Consider the following 15,341-nt stretch of genomic DNA (forward strand, 5'->3'; position numbering starts at 1 on the left):
TGAGGTTATAAAGAAAGTGCAAGAGAGAGAAAGATAAGGTAACTATAAGTAGTTAACCGTCAGGGGCTGACTAATCAGTCCGCCGCGGTCACAAAACCTCCCTAGGGGTATCAGGCGCGCCAGCACGGTAGCTAGTCTACCGCCAGACGGAGTCTAGTTGCCTATGCCTATCTACATTATATGTACAAATTATCCTCCTTCCTGGAGGTTTTGCTTGTGGTGCCATTACAGGTGGGCATAGATTGCTGCAGGGTGTTAGACCCTGTGGGGGGTTGTCAGGCCCAGGACAGCGAGATATCTGGGGTAAAGAAAGTAAATGAAAAGAGAAGAAAGGAGTGTGGAGAGAGGGTAAAAAGGAAAAAAACAGGACATAAGAGAAGGGGCGAGAGAGAGGCGCCAGGGGATAAGAGGCCTGGAACCGGGCTAATTCGTGGTGCGAGTATCTGGTTCTACTCTAGAAATTTGAAATACTAACCTCGTGTCCAATGCCTTGGCCTTCTAGGTAGGTATTATACATCGTGCGATGCGCCAGTTGCTGGTTCCAAACCTGAAGGGGGGTTAGATGTAAGCCACCTAGTCACAAAGGTGGATGGTACCAGGCGCTATCTTATAGCAAGCGTTCACACGTATACAGTAAGGTTGGGCCGTACAGTATGCCTTATGATGTTTGATCACTATAGGATAGGGTAGTGCCAGCTAACCGGATGGACGGTAGGTATATAGAGGATATCTAGCGTTACTAGTTAACCACGGCGGTGGCTTAGGTTCTTGTAGAATATAGTAGTCTAAAAGAGTAGACAGAATAAAAGAGTAGCAAACTACCTTAGAAATACATAAGAGCAAAAAATTTCCAGGATACAGCCATTCAGCAGTTCTAGATCTGAATCCTGAGCTCCTTCCATCTTTATGTAAAATTCTAAACCAATCATGAAAACTCAAATATGTAAATGAAATGAAACGAACAGAAAAGAAAAAGAAGAAAAAAAAAAAAAGAAAAGGGAAAAAAGGGAAAGGGAAAAAGATGCCCAATGGACGACAGACATTATTTAGATAATAGGAAAAAGCCAGCATTTTTCATGGACATACAGAGTACATTCTTCAAAGCAAGGAAATAGAAAGAGAAGAGGAGTGAGAAAATTTTACACTCATCTATTCGCGTTACTTGTCTCCCGGGCCCATTTCGTCCAAAAGATCTCCATCTGCTGCTCGCAAGTCTTTTTGGGTTCAGGGGCATCGCAACCCAAAAACCGAACGATAAAGTCTCCGTCGTTGAACAGGCTGTCTGGCATTAAGGAAGGAGAATCCGTCGTATAAGAATTGAGAATACGTTGTGGGATCAGCGCTAATTTTGCGAGGAGGGTGGGGTGCCATTGGATGATATGATCCTATGATGGGAAAGAAAAGAGGGTTAGTAAAAGAGTAGTTATGGTTGCGGAAGCGTTTGCGGGTTGGATTTCACAGATACATGGCAATATGAACACTCACCAGAGCATGGGTTTCCGCTTTTGCAAAGTTATAACTGCGGTATAAGGGGTCAAACCACGCATCCAGAAAGTAGCGAGTCCAGTCTGTTCGCCGCAGGATCATGCTACCAGGGCACAGATTTTCCGCATCTTGGCTGATGATGAAGTCCACGTCTTTTGCTTTTAGGTGACTAAATGTCTTGATGACGCTACTCGGCGGCACTACGGGTTTATCTTTGATCATAAGGAATTCCAGCCGCTTGTAATCGAGGATATGGGAAGTCAGGGAGAGGGAAGGGTTCATGATGACGGCATGCGGCGAAATATGGAAGAAATGGGATGCCTTCGGATACAAAGTGTAGGCATGGCGGAGGGCAGGGACTAAGGCCCAGCTGCGAGGAGCGCCGTCTAGGTAGGGAAGGTATTCTCTTGTACTGGCGAAAAAGTTTGTGTAGCCTGTTTGTTTATCTCCTTATTAGCACGTTGTAATTCACTGCCAAAGAGCTTCTTGCATTATTCTTACCATGACGCTTAGCATAATCTTCCCGATTATGCTTAATGCGTTGAATATACTTGTCACTGAATTTCTCCTCATCCAAAACCGTGACAATTACTATATTCGTCTCCCCGGTTGGTATGACCTCTCCCGAAGACGCAAGAGACGAAGAAGAGGAGAAAAGGCGAGAGAGCAAGAAAAAGAACGAGAAAGCAACAACTGCCAATACAGCAGCTACTTTCAACTTGCGGCGAGTGGAGGTGTGTGAGAGGCGCGTGTACGAGACATTATGCGAAGGCTTGCGCGGGGGTAGGGCGAACTGCATCTTCTGTATATTTTAAAATTCCTGAAATTCAAACTCCTTCCCCCAGCTACGGGGATGCTGGGAGACAACAGTAATCAAACCCTCCTCTTGGAAGACTTTGACATGTGGTTCTTTTTTTTTTCCCCTGGTCTCTGGGCCGTGTTAAGAGCTTCGCGCTTGCATAATAATTTGAGGATGCGAGATGAAGACGGGCCTCGGGGCGGAACAACAAGATTCTCCGCTCTCTATCCAGCAGAATGTTTTGGACTAGTCACTGGAGCTGTATAATAATTGATGTGGTGTGTTCAGAGGTTTTCTAGTTATTAATATGTTTATTGATTTCAATTTGCTTTACCTGAGTTGTGCGCCACGAGAGGGCAAGCAGTTTTATGGCATCTAGTCAGGGTTATATATATTGTCAAATATTATCCGAATATCTGAGACATTCGAAGAACATCATCTCCAGCTAGCCATGCAGCATTCCAGGATCCCAGTCTTGAAACCGAGGATGGACTGCACCACGAATACGCGAGACTACGCTTTCTGGTATTGTAAAGTTAATTTTGTAAAGTACTAGCACATATGTGAAATTTGCGTGCCACCCAAGGGGCGCAGATGCGGTAGTCATCCAGGATTGGACGCTCACATTTTGGAGAAGAAAGAAATTAATTGATTACCACGACATCAAAAAATACATAGTCTAATATACATCCCATTGTAAGCAGGGGTAAGTGTGTGAACAATCAGTGCGAGATATCTTCCAGCCATCTACCGCCCCATCCTGCCACCACCAGAGCGCAAGGCTGACGATTTACACCAGTTGAACAGATAAGATAAACCTAGACTCAGATACCCTCCCGACACATCAATCAACTCAAAGGCACACATCCATTCCCATCCCAAATTGAAAATTTCCGCTCGACTACTCTGAGCTCCGCGGCACAGCTATCTTTTCCTGTCCGGCGGATTCCAATTCTGCAGCAGCCTTCAATTCTAGTTCCCTTTGTTCCTGCTCAAATTTCTCCTTCATTGCCTTTGACCGCATCACTTTCCACCGCAGATTCCACCCGAAAACACCCAATTCCTTTATCCTAGCCGGTTTATCGCCTAAGAGGTACTGGTCCAAGCCCCCCACCTTCTTAATTGTTCTCAGCACGCGATGCTGGACTTTGAGCTTTAAAGTCTTCCCTAGGGCTTCGCTATAGAGTTCTTCGTGGCGAATGTTGGGTTTCCATGTCCGTCTTGTCTTTCCCTTATTTCGGCCCTTGGAGATTTTGTTTCCGAATTGGATTCTAGAGCCGCCGTAGAGACCTGTGTTTGATTGTTTGTAGAATCGGGCGGGGCCGTAGGGATATTCTGGAATTGACTTGGGTGGGTTTGTAGCAACATATAGGGAGCGAGTTGGTGTCCAGAAGAGATTGCGGAATGCTTGGAGGAAGGATGAAGGGCGGGAGGCGGAGAGAGCGAATGGTTTGGTCGTGTGGAGAGACATTGTCGCGACCATGCTGTGCTAAAGCCCAAGCATGGCAGTGGAGTGGGAGAACTGACTGGATGTGCGGCTACACTCCCACGAACCGGATAAGGTCTAGGAGGTCAACGGCTGTAGGCAAAGAGTATTGCTATGGGTGAGATCGATTGACAACGGTCTGTCGGCATTGAATATTCAGGACTGAATGATGGTTGCTTTGGAGCGACTTTTGCAACTTTCGGCGCTAGGGTTCATTCGGACTAGCGTCATTCTACAGTTTTGTTTAGCTAAGCCAGACTAACTTAGTTAATCGATTGCTCCAGGCCGCAAAACCATCCAGAAGCAAATAGCGCGAGGAAGCTTCAAATAACTGTCGTCTTTATTTGCAACTCTGACCACGGACTATCCACGACCCTTTTAATTTTGTGATTGCCAATTATTCTCAACCTTGTGATTGCTCCTAACCATCAGCTCATCTGCGCTCAGCAGAGACCTCTACCACCATGGTTCAGATCAGTGAGGTCAAAGGAAATTCGCGCGAGAACAGAACGGCAGCGCACACCCATATAAAAGGCTTAGGATTACGGCCCGATGGCACTGCTGAACCTACTAGTGCTGGTTTTGTTGGACAGGCTGCCGCGAGAGAGGTGAGTTTGGAATCTTCTTTGACCATTTCCGTGTCGAACTTTTTTTGTTTTGCCAGCCGTAACACTGCGGTATTTCTCCCAGGCTTGTGGTGTAGTGGTCGATATGATAAGAGCGAAGAAAATAGCAGGGCGAGCAGTCCTGCTTGCGGGCGGGCCGGGAACCGGTAAAACCGCCCTGGCGCTGGCTGTGTCGCAAGAATTGGGCACCAAAGTACCTTTTTGTCCCATCGTGGGAAGTGAAGTTTTCTCAGCGGAGGTCAAGAAGACCGAAGCTCTCATGGAGAACTTTCGAAGGGCAATCGGTAATAACTTTTGCATAATTTCCATGATAAATTACTTTTTGGTTTTTGAGCTAACTTTTCTCTGCGTAGGACTACGGGTACGCGAGACAAAGGAGGTATACGAAGGAGAAGTAACAGAACTTACTCCAGAGGAAGCAGAAAACCCATTGGGAGGCTACGGAAGGACGATAAGCCATCTAATAATCGGACTCAAATCTTACAGAGGGACGAAAAAGCTGCGACTCGACCCTAGCATCTACGAAGCGATCCAGAAAGAAAGAGTAGCGGTTGGCGACGTCATATACATCGAAGCTAACACTGGCGCGTGCAAGCGTGTTGGACGATCTGACGCCTATGCCACCGAGTTTGATCTAGAGGCTGAGGAATACGTGCCTGTCCCGAAGGGCGACGTCCACAAGAAGAAGGAGATCGTACAAGACGTCACGCTCCATGACTTGGATATTGCCAATGCCAGACCCCAAGGTGGGCAAGATGTGATGAGCATGATGGGTCAGCTCATGAAACCCAAGAAGACGGAAATCACAGACAAACTGCGTCAGGAAATCAACAAGGTTGTAAACCGATATATTGACCAAGGGGTTGCCGAATTGGTTCCTGGCGTTTTATTCATCGATGAAGTAAGTTTTACCTTTCCGCCCCAATGAAATACCCAAAACGAGTAAAAAAAAAAAAAAAAGAAAAGAAAAGAAAAGAAAAGAAAAGAAAAGAAAAGAAAAGAAAAGAAAAGAAAAGAAAAGAAAAGAAAAGAAAAAAAAAAAAAAAGAAAAGAAAAGAAAAGAAAAGAAAAGAAAAGAAACCATCCAGACTAACAATCATTCCCTTCCGCAGGTCCACATGCTTGACATAGAATGCTTCACCTACCTGAACCGCGCCCTCGAATCCTCCATCTCACCCATTGTAATCCTAGCCTCGAACCGCGGCAACACCGTCGTACGCGGCACAGGCGACATTGTCGCCGCCCACGGAATCCCACCAGACCTCCTCGCCCGCCTCCTCATAATCCCCACCCACGCCTATAACCCCGAAGAAATAAAAACCATCGTGCGCCTGCGGGCCAAGACAGAGGGCTTGACCATTAGTGAGCCGGCGCTGGAAAGAGTCGCGGCGCACGGAAGTAAGGTGAGTTTGCGTTATGCTTTGCAGCTGCTGACGCCGGCGAGCATCCTGGCGCGGGTAAGTGGGAGGGCTAGCGGGATTGAGGAAGCGGATATTGCGGAGTGTGAGGATCTGTTTATTGATGCGAGGAGAAGTGCGGGGATTGTTTCGGGTGGGGGTGCTGCTGGGTTTATTTCGTGATTTTTCGATTTTATTTTTTATACTAATATGATGTGATGTGATATCTTATTTGCTTTTCGATGTTGTACCGACAAGTTTGTTTTAGCCTACAATTCTTTTTAACTTGGACAAGGCTGAGAATTTTCTCCCCTTTCTTTGTCCCATAATAAGTTCTTTTATATATTTTATTCCATAATTATGCGAGGGTGGTGGGAAAGTAAAAGAAGGGATTCTAGATGGTCAAAATAAAACATAATAAATCTAATACACGAAGACCAAGCCTTCTCAAGGAAATTACTTCGGAAATCTCTCTATACGGCCCTGTTGCAGTTGAGACAAGTGACAGCCAGGGCCCGATATACTCTCACGTTGGGTATCTTCCACTGCCGCGCCTTTTATTCTCTTCTCGTCTTGTCCCCCCTCTCCCAAGCCCGATGAAAATAAAGCACCACCCGCCTCACAATCCCCAAAAACCAGTAAATTACCAACAGAAACCTAACAAGAAACCTAGCTAGCCTTTCCCGTTTGGCCAAAGCCTCGACCTGCGACCATTCCATAGCGTCTGGGTAAGAAGGAAGAAAGGGGTCATCACCCAAGACCCCGAACGGCAATTCAGCTCCCAAGTGGTCCACAGCTACTTGAAACGCACTGCGGACCGCATCCTCGTACCGCCCGTATCCAGTCCACGGACCACAGTAACTAATCCCGCGCGTATTTTGGATCCGTTGGAGCAACTTGTGTGATCTCAACGCTCGGTTATTGAACGTAAAACGCGAGTATTCCCATATCCCCTGAACGCGGAGTGGGTGGGGAGGAGATATGGGATTGTGAGTTATGAGGACGGGGCCGAAGATTTCTTCCGAGAGTCCTTGCAGCCGATTTATGTGAAAGGAGGTGCAGAATTGACTGGTGTCGGGGGGGTTGCGCTGGGAGGATTTTGTAATGAGGTTAAAGGCGGCCCACACACGTTTTCGCTTCGGCATCAACTATCGATGGCGAATAGCATCTTTAGCTAAATGTGTGGAATGAAAGATAAACTCGTTTCGGAGCAAAATGTCGATTGGCACGGTCCAAGCTCGGACATGTGGACGCAAAAGGGGGAAGAGTTGGAACTTACCGCCGTGTCGGAATGTAGGATTGCGATAGAACTCGCTGTTTGGAATCCGCTCAACGCCCGGACCTCTTCATCAGTCGCATCCGCGGATATCAGGTTTAAAGCGTTATGGGCAGACGTCGCAATGATGACATGATTGAAATATTCCGTTCGGCCTTGCTCCCCTTGCACTGCCAACCAACCGAGTCTATCACTTGTTTTAACTGATTTGATTGTCGTATTGAAATGGACTCTCTCAGTAGCTGAGATATTGGTGATTGCTGCCGCGAAATCAGCTTTGCCTCCTGCTACAATCATCCACTCTGACCACCATAGTGAGCTCCGGAGAATATCACAGTTCGCCATGAAACGTAGAAGTAGCGCTATTGGAAGCTCCAGTGCATCCCTTGCATTATGGACGTTCCATAAAACTGCAATAAGTGGAATTATGTAATTATCGCGGAAAGAATTCGAATATCCCTCGGTGGCCAGATATGCGCCGATGCTCTTCTGGGATTGCTCATGTTGGTAAGGTTGCTGGATATTTTTCCATTTTCGCGACCTTTGTCTTTTGACAGGTTGTTCACCCCTTAATGAATCCAGGGCAAAATGATTGAATCTCACAACATCAATCAACATCCTCCACATATCCAACCGGAACAGGTTTCGGGAAAGAATTGCGAAGGGGGATGCTGTTCTCCATTCAAATAAATCCCCGAGCTGGGTCGAAGCGATTGAGAATTCTATGTCGTGGCAAGGTATCTGTAGCTCCTGCAGCAATGCATATAGATTTGCTGGCCTCCCAAGTAAGCTCCTAAGACAAGGAAGGCTCAAGGTACGGAAGCAAACTAACGTGAAGTGGAAGGCTTGAAATAAACAAGTCCTGTATCAATCCCAATAGTCTTTCCTCTCTGCTCGTACTGTACTAAATGCGTAGGACCTCCAAATCTGCTCCCGGATTCGAAAATATGGACTTCATGCCCTGAGTCTTTCAAGGCCCAGAAGGCAGCAAGACCGGAACAACCCCCGCCAACAATGGCAACTTTCTTGGAAGTCATTGTGATGTGCTCGGCAGGTATCGGAATAAACGAAAGATCACATCCAGAAATATCATTAGTGTTGCCAGCAATATAATATGGCTGACTGGTTGGCCATTGGACAAGATTCGTGCCGGATTCAGCAAAATTTGACGCTCTCCGTATTGGCGAACCAAGGACAATCTATGCGACGAATACAAACACTGCAATCGCGCAATATCGCCAGGCTAAAGTGCAGATAAGTTCTATCATATGGAAAGGCATTGGTATGTCTCGACGACTTGTGGTAAAGATGCTCCGGCGCGCAACGTCTCGTGAAGGGGAAGGTGGAGGAATAGTATAACTATATATTACTCTAATTAGTAATAGACCGAAATACACTGATCTCTCTCTCTACTTCTGTACTCCGTAAGTAGTTACAGGATATTGTAGCAAGAGATTGCATCTTCCGGCCTTAGGAGAGAGAGAAACTAGCACGTTCCAAACACCGTTCTAGCTGTCATGTCTGGATGTTGCAAAGGTTCCAGGCCGGGCAGATGGAATGGATGGGAAGTAGGATCACGTGCGGCTAGATTCAGAGGTACTTTTAAATACAGGAGAGTCAACCAATTTTTAGTCGTTTGCAGAAGTAGTTTTATGTATTTATGTCGTCGCCTATTTATTTAGTTACCCTTCTTGGCGTGGCTGGGGTTGGTTCATCTCCCACTCAAGTCTCCAACTCAACAAGTATACCACCACATCTATATACAATCCCGCAGAAGCCAGTCATTAATCTAGGAGCCTGGGGGATCTGGAATCGACAGTAATTAAGCTCCAAACGCTTCAACATCTCCTAGCCATCCTAAACTTCGCCTATACAACAACAAGGAAGGAACAAACCAATCCCCCCATCTGTCTGGCATCCGTCATAGCCGCGTCTACCAGCACTTCCTACGAGATATTCCGTTTCGCATTCGAGATATATAAGCAATGGCCAGGCCCCTCGAGACAGATTCCGGCTCAGAGCTGTTCAGTAGCTATGAAGCTGAGCTTAAGCTCGTCCAGGCAGACCTGAATCAGAAACTCGATCAGATCGCTGAATCGCAAGGAGAGGAAAGGAAATTGGCCATCAAACAAGCAGAGAGGGCGTTAGAGGAGGCCACTGAACTGGTAAATTTATTTCATACCTACTCCCTTAGCCCCCGTCCTGTGACTTCGTGACCTAATCATCAGTCGCTGTCTGTCCCGGATCTCCGGATGACAAACAAATTTACTCACACACGAGCCCCCTCAAAACGTATAGATAGATCAAATGCGGATAGAGAAAGAGAATATCCCCTCCGCAACCCGTTCGAAAGTGAACGCCCGTTTCCGCAACTTCGTTACAGATATCGACGACGTCAAGCGCCAACTTAAGTCCCTCTCTGATGACCGCAGAGCGCTCTTTGGCGACCGATACACAGATGAACCTAACGGGATAAATGACCACCACCTGGAGCAAAGACAGCAGTTACTATCTGGTACAGAACGGCTAGAGCGGAGCTCTGCTCGCCTGAGAGATAGCCAGAGAGTAGCGCAGGAGACAGAAGATATTGGACGGAACACCCTAGCCGATCTATACGTCCAGCGGCAGACCATCGAACACACCAGAGCTGGTTTACTGGAGAGCGAAGGCTACGTGGATCGCAGTGTAAAGACGCTGAGGGGGATGGCCCGTAGGTAGTACACCCTCAATTTTGAGCACAATTAAATACATGTTGGCCGTAGGCGTAACTGATTTTTGTGTGAATAGGATGGCTACGAATCGGGTGATAACCATCGCCATAATAACCGTATTAGTCCTTCTTATCATTGCGGTTGTATATAGCAAGTTCCACTGAGCGTTCTCCTTTGGGATACATGGTTGCACGTGTTTTGTTGCGGTGTTTTGGGCGAACTGTCTCCTTGTTTTGCTGCTTTCCCACTTGTCCCAGTCATTTTATATATCACTACTGATTCATTTGCGATTTTGTATGATACGGGTATTCCCTACTCCTACTATAGCCCTGTTGGTTTTCCCTTTTACGTACCAGATGAGCGGATTCTGATGGAGACAACCCGCCACACGATATATTAATGTTATGAATTCATTATGAGCTAAAACTATGCTAGATGCGTGGGTATCTAATGCTTTATCATCTATCATCTACGGAGTACATATCCAGTCATGGCTCCAGCCAAAACCAAAGGGATTAAACAAAAGCGCTATAAAACACAAAACCAAAAAACATTTACGGATAAACATAATGCAATTCAACGACCCTCAATTCAAAAACCTCACAACCCCAAAGCCGAAATTAACCACAATCCCCACAAAAACCGCCAACCCTTTCCTCCAACTCCAAACCCCTTGCTCCCTCAACAACCACAGCCCACACCCCACAGGCCAAAAGAACCCCATCACAGATCCCCACAACATATCATCCAGTGGCCCCGCCGCCCCCGACGTTGAGCCGACTCCATAATTGGCAATCCCCGCACTACCACCGCCCCCAACCGCCCCCGCGCCGCCGCCACCTTCTCCTTCCACAGAGCCCGCAGAACCTCCCTCGTCCATCCATATATCTTCTAGCCGTCGTAGCTCTGCGCCGGACGGCATCGTATCCGGCGTATGCGAGAGTGACTGGAGGGCGAGAAACTGCGAGCGCAGCGCGGAGACTTCTGCCGCTGTGAAGCCTGCATCTAGCAGGCGGTCGAAGCCCCTGGGACCGGGCGCGTTGGGTGGTGGGCGGCTGGCGGTTAATGAAGATTGGACGTGATCAGTAGCGGAGGAGGGCGAAAGCGAGAGCGAGGTGGTACCACGTGGTGCGGTTGCGGAAGTAGAAGTTGCAAAACTGCCCGATGTCGACGATCGTGGTGGGGGTAGGATGTTGGAGGCGGAGGCAGAGGCGGAGGCGGAGGCGGAGGATGAAGCGGCAGACGAAGGTTTTAGCCGAGTGGATGACCCGTCCGACCCCTTGCCTTCCCATTTTGCACTATCATTTTCCTCCGCTACACGCGCCAGCTGCGCCTCAGCCTCTAACTCCTTTGGGGAGAGGATAATATCACCAATCGAGCAGTGAATGTAGGTCCGTAGTCGTGGCGCGGGGGGGTCCCGCACGGGTGCTTTGCCCTTGTCTTTCCCACTCCCATTACCACCACCACCCCTTCCATCTCCTGCGCGAGAGAAGGAATCCGGTACCGGGAACGAGGTGATCTCATCCCTAATCCTAGGTAGGGTAGCGGCGATGTTTAGCGAGGAGGCGAGCGAGGAGGCATCGTCGAGAGCTTTGCCGGCATATATGAGGCGGAGGCGGTGTGTGGAGAGATCATGCGGGAGTCGTTGGCGTATGAGCTGTTTGAGGCCTGCGGCTGTCAGGTGGGCTGGGTCGGGGATTTCGAGGAGAACGTCTGGGATTGAGGAGGAGAAGCGGATTGTGAGACTCAGGAGGGAGAAGTGGTCTGTCATTGTTTGTTTCGTTTCGTCGGAGGCGTTGTTTAATTGTTTTTACTTGGGTGGTAGTTTCTGATGCATTTGCGTTGGTGGAGTCATATTCTTTTCTTGTTGGATATTTTTTTTTTTCTTCACTCTCAACCATGACGATTCGTCATTTAGTATCCTATAAAGTTGTAGATCGGTTCATGCCGATGAAGCGCGCACTGGCTGAGCGTGTATATAATCACGTGACAATATATTTATCTCTACTCCGTGGGTGGCAAATAACTCGGCCAGATGAGATGCCTTATACGAAGCAAGTTACTGAAATTAATATTTGTTGAGTTTCTAGTGACGTGTCCATGGATAATTGAAAGCACGTATTGTTTATCTACGCAGCCTATTGCCCTCCCTCTACTGCGGAGAAATCAAATTGACCTTGTAGCAGTGGCCGCCTCGGTGGCGTTGCCCCAATAGGAAGTTGAGAAGATCCTGGATAAACACACAAAATACTATGAAAAGGTTCAATATCTCGTACTATGGAAAGGCTGGAGTCCAAGCGAGGGATTCCTGGCAAAAGATTGAGGAGGATCTTGAAGGTGCTCAAGAAGATCTACAGGAATTCGAGGCACGGTAAAATAACCGCCGGTCCCAAGCTATTTATTTATATAAATATTTACTCCCAAGCTAAATACTCCCAAGCTATTTACTCCTCCCCCCTCTGCCTTGATAGCGGCCTTCGCGATTTTGGCCGCACCCCGAGCAGAGTGACAAGTCACATTCCTCTTTTCCTTCCTCTCCTTCCCCCAAACAGCACTGCGAGCCTCGCGGGCCGCCACATCACCACCGAACGGAATCTTCCCTTCAAATTTCTGGCCAGCCAAAAGCGCCCGCTACACCAACCCCTCGTGAACCCAAGCAACAAACACGGCCTTGACGGCGGAGTGAGTGGAGGTGGGGATCTAAACCACACCCTAAAAACCGAGCATAGGAAGAAAATGGTCCCCTTGGTTGGCAAGCCTTGCTGCAATGAGCACGCTTATAGCGCTGGCCGCCCAACACGCAGGGTTCAGTGGGAGGGTACTTCTCCATCTTCCAGACACAGCGGTAACAAAACTCGTGGGGTTCCATCTCATAAAGGAACTGCGGAGGTGGGCCCGCCGCCTGCATCGCGATGCCTAGCTCGATCACCTCCGCCGACGGCATAGCTGGGGCAGGGGGGTCTGGTCTGTACTTCGAGTTTGCAGGTAACGGGACGAAGCCAGGCAGAAGCGCGTATGCGGGCGCGAGGGGAGTTGAGATTGCGTCAGGACGAGACACACAAACACCGAGAGCACAGAGTGAGGGGCAGGGGCAGGCGTATTCGCGGAAGCGGTAACAAAACTTCCAGAAACTAGGGCCAGCATATCCGCATTCCTCGTCGGCCAACGTGGCAAAGAAACCCTCCTTCTCCAGGTAGTTCTCGAAAGATCCCATTAACTCGACGACTCAAAGACCCATGATCTCGCGGTACAGCGCAGTATTCCCAGATTGCGCAGTCCAAAAAGAGCGAACGTCGACCAGGATGGCGACAAGAGGATCTGAGAAACAAGAGGGCACCTAGAAACTCTGTCAGCTACCACATTCGCACTTGGTATATCATGAAGATATGGACCCTATCGGCAGATAGAATCGTTCGAGGCCGTGGCGCGATGCCAGAGGGCAAGGGAAGGTAGAGGTGCAGGGGCACTGGAGGCACCCACTGCAAAGAGAAAATGCAAACCAGGCAGAGATCATTGACCCGTAGGGCCAAATCCACAGACTTCGAAGCCAAAGACATGATGGCGGCAATGGTGGACGTGTTGGAGGCGAGCGCTGATGTCCGGCATGGATGCGTTTGTTCGTTGGAACCCCCTGCTTTCCCAGCAGCGAAGCTCATGTCCTTGCAGCTGCTGCTTGCTTGCCTCTTGGTTCGCCGTAAGTCTAACATAAGATATTAATTAATAATTGGAGACTGACATGTATTAGCCCCTCCCCCCCCCTTGTCCGCGTCTGCGTCCCTCTCATCGCCCCCGCCAGCCCCCCCTCCCTCTCTCCTGAGTCCTTGCTCCATCACGCCTCCCCGCCTCCTCTAACGGGGGGGGGGGAGGGGTTTGATGGTTTCTACTTTAGGAATGACGGTCCGGGGCTCTCGCGGCTCCTGCCACCCCCACCGCCGGCCTAGCATCACTCCTCTCCCGTGCCCACCACCCCCACCAGGCCAGACCTCTCTCGCAAGGGATATGTCCAATTTGATCGGGCTGACCAGGAAAGGATACCCTGGAAGTTCCAGAGCGGGTATAAATGCTCGACCCCTACCGGCCGATGGTAGTGAGGAAGTGGTGGTTCAGGACAGACCAGGAGTGAGCCAGGCTCCTCCGCTTTTTCCCATGCCTCTGTTTCCCCACATGGCCGAGTAATAACCATGGCAGGGGTAGTTCCTCGAAAAAACAAGTCAAGAATAGCGACAACAAACCTCGACGTTGTACAGCCCAAAAAAAATTTCCACCCTTCATTGACGCAAGCGGATGTGGCGCACATATCATGACTGGGTTTCGTGTTTCAGCTCCTAGGACCATGATAAAACCAAGAAAATGAGTTGATCCCAACCTGTAAAAGACAACTCAATTGTTAAATATGTTGTTGCAGGAGATTGGTCATAGGTGTTTTCAGGGATGGCGGCGAGAAGTCCTTTGCGGTAGGATGATATTGCTGGTAAATAATGACAAATGTCCGGAATGGTTTTTTACTGTTCGCACCTGTAATCTCCACTAATGCCATCGCCGAGTGCGGTCCTGACCATTGCGATTCAATCGCAAATTAAGGCTTTTAGGTGGATTGGAGAAACTATCTAGGACATGCAGCGGTCTGCATTTGTCATGTCACGGTATAGCGGCGCGCCGTCATTGTATAACTGTGGGAATCCTAGCCAAGTTTGGAGGAAGAAGCCTGCAACACGCCTTGAGGCCCTCAGTCTTTTAAAGCCACTCAAAGTGGAAGCATCGTCCCATGGCGCGGTGCCAGTTCATCCACACAGCAGGATATTCAGTGGCTCGGTATCAACAATCAACAGTCGCTCAGCATCCATGCCATCTTCGCCATCTTGCTCCTTGTATAAAGCCGGTAAGACAACTTGGAGGCGCTGGCGAAATAGATCAGATCTCAACATTGACCGGTCAACATCCTCATTCGTTCTGTTATGAAGGAGCTTGGTAACAAAATCACCTGGGTTTTGAATGGATTTCTCAAGATATGCCAAAAGGTAAAGGCCACAGTTGAATGTATTAGACTGCTGTGGTATGCCTTTCGCAGCCATACCTTCTATGTTTTTGCTGTTGATGATAAGTGATCGTTTCGACTTGCCTTCCTCTATAACATATTCCTGAAGAATTCTTATAGTTTCACTTCGCCGGCTTCCCAGGGAATCAAAAATGATGATGTCAGCCTACTGAGAACCATTTTCCTTGGTGCTTGAAACATCAACAGGGGAGGTTGTCTCATCGGTTGAATTTGGCAAATTGCATATGATCGCCATATACCAATGAATATTTTCATTAATCGGAACAACAATGTAGTTGTAACTGAAAATATCCACACACCCAGTGTCCATCTTGACACAGTCTGATAGCCCTTTGTTAAGCTGGTAAAGGAATATGAATTGAAAGAAATACACTTTCTTGGCCTCTTCTGGGTCAGAGCGCTCAAGACGGTGCAACGTCATCAAATTGCCTATCATTTGGTGCTAGATGACTTCCTGTCCTCTTTGCCATCATCGTCATCCTTCTCCGGACGCGGGCGATGGTCC

The 15,341-nt window shown here is 48.5% G+C and overlaps 8 protein-coding genes across 10 annotated transcripts; 3 read left to right on the forward strand and 5 right to left on the reverse strand.

Moving 5' to 3' along the window:
- Window positions 1-27: 27 nt before the first annotated feature.
- Window positions 28-2,725, reverse strand: BDBG_03512 (mannan polymerase II complex MNN11 subunit). The gene is made up of 3 exons (XM_002626302.2): window positions 1,987-2,725; window positions 1,486-1,919; window positions 28-1,385 (listed from the first exon to the last, which is right to left on the reverse strand). The coding sequence occupies exons 1-3, from the start codon at window positions 2,282-2,284 to the stop codon at window positions 1,146-1,148; spliced, it is 972 nt and encodes a 323-aa protein (XP_002626348.1). The 5' UTR covers window positions 2,285-2,725; the 3' UTR covers window positions 28-1,145.
- A 57-nt stretch (window positions 2,726-2,782) lies between these two features.
- BDBG_03514 (RuvB-like helicase 1) lies at window positions 2,783-6,260 on the forward strand. The gene is made up of 5 exons (XM_002626304.2): window positions 2,783-2,990; window positions 3,084-4,378; window positions 4,461-4,680; window positions 4,750-5,297; window positions 5,509-6,260. Exons 2-5 carry the CDS (start codon window positions 4,235-4,237, stop codon window positions 5,974-5,976), a joined length of 1,380 nt encoding a protein of 459 aa, XP_002626350.1. The 5' UTR covers window positions 2,783-2,990; window positions 3,084-4,234; the 3' UTR covers window positions 5,977-6,260.
- On the reverse strand, window positions 2,808-3,989 carry BDBG_03513 (mitochondrial 54S ribosomal protein YmL24/YmL14). Its single transcript, XM_002626303.2, has one exon. The coding sequence runs from the start codon at window positions 3,765-3,767 to the stop codon at window positions 3,186-3,188; it is 582 nt and encodes a 193-aa protein (XP_002626349.1). The 5' UTR covers window positions 3,768-3,989; the 3' UTR covers window positions 2,808-3,185.
- BDBG_03515 lies at window positions 5,965-8,626 on the reverse strand (the record flags this gene model as incomplete). Of its 2 annotated transcripts, XM_002626305.2 has the most annotated exons (3): window positions 6,351-6,941; window positions 7,073-7,842; window positions 7,902-8,106. In XM_002626305.2, 3 exons carry the CDS (start codon window positions 8,104-8,106, stop codon window positions 6,351-6,353), a joined length of 1,566 nt encoding a protein of 521 aa, XP_002626351.1. The 2 variants fall into 2 exon arrangements, with proteins under 2 accessions (XP_031577784.1, XP_002626351.1); XM_031721280.1 differs by having other exon boundaries at window positions 5,965-6,941; window positions 7,073-8,626.
- A 92-nt stretch (window positions 8,627-8,718) lies between these two features.
- Window positions 8,719-10,691, forward strand: BDBG_03516. Of its 2 annotated transcripts, none has more exons than XM_031721281.1 (3): window positions 8,719-9,234; window positions 9,368-9,783; window positions 9,857-10,691. In XM_031721281.1, exons 1-3 carry the CDS (start codon window positions 9,055-9,057, stop codon window positions 9,942-9,944), a joined length of 684 nt encoding a protein of 227 aa, XP_031577785.1. In that variant the 5' UTR covers window positions 8,719-9,054; the 3' UTR covers window positions 9,945-10,691. The 2 variants fall into 2 exon arrangements, with proteins under 2 accessions (XP_031577785.1, XP_002626352.1); XM_002626306.2 differs by having other exon boundaries at window positions 9,368-9,779.
- Window positions 10,210-11,567, reverse strand: BDBG_03517 (uncharacterized protein). The gene has a single exon (XM_002626307.2). The coding sequence runs from the start codon at window positions 11,549-11,551 to the stop codon at window positions 10,367-10,369; it is 1,185 nt and encodes a 394-aa protein (XP_002626353.1). The 5' UTR covers window positions 11,552-11,567; the 3' UTR covers window positions 10,210-10,366.
- Window positions 11,568-12,057: 490 nt separating this feature from the next.
- Window positions 12,058-12,765, forward strand: BDBG_03518 (uncharacterized protein; the record flags this gene model as incomplete). Its single annotated transcript, XM_031721282.1, has 1 exon — window positions 12,058-12,765. One exon carries the CDS (start codon window positions 12,058-12,060, stop codon window positions 12,724-12,726), a length of 669 nt encoding a protein of 222 aa, XP_031577786.1. The 3' UTR covers window positions 12,727-12,765.
- A 1,566-nt stretch (window positions 12,766-14,331) lies between these two features.
- BDBG_03520 (ubiquitin-like-specific protease 2) lies at window positions 14,332-14,852 on the reverse strand (the record flags this gene model as incomplete). Its single annotated transcript, XM_031721283.1, has 1 exon — window positions 14,332-14,852. The coding sequence occupies one exon, from the start codon at window positions 14,850-14,852 to the stop codon at window positions 14,562-14,564; it is 291 nt and encodes a 96-aa protein (XP_031577787.1). The 3' UTR covers window positions 14,332-14,561.
- Between the last annotated feature and the right edge of the window lie 489 nt (window positions 14,853-15,341).

This window comes from Blastomyces gilchristii, assembly GCF_000003855.2.
Source record: "Blastomyces gilchristii SLH14081 genomic scaffold supercont1.5, whole genome shotgun sequence".
Lineage (NCBI taxonomy): Eukaryota > Fungi > Ascomycota > Eurotiomycetes > Onygenales > Ajellomycetaceae > Blastomyces > Blastomyces gilchristii.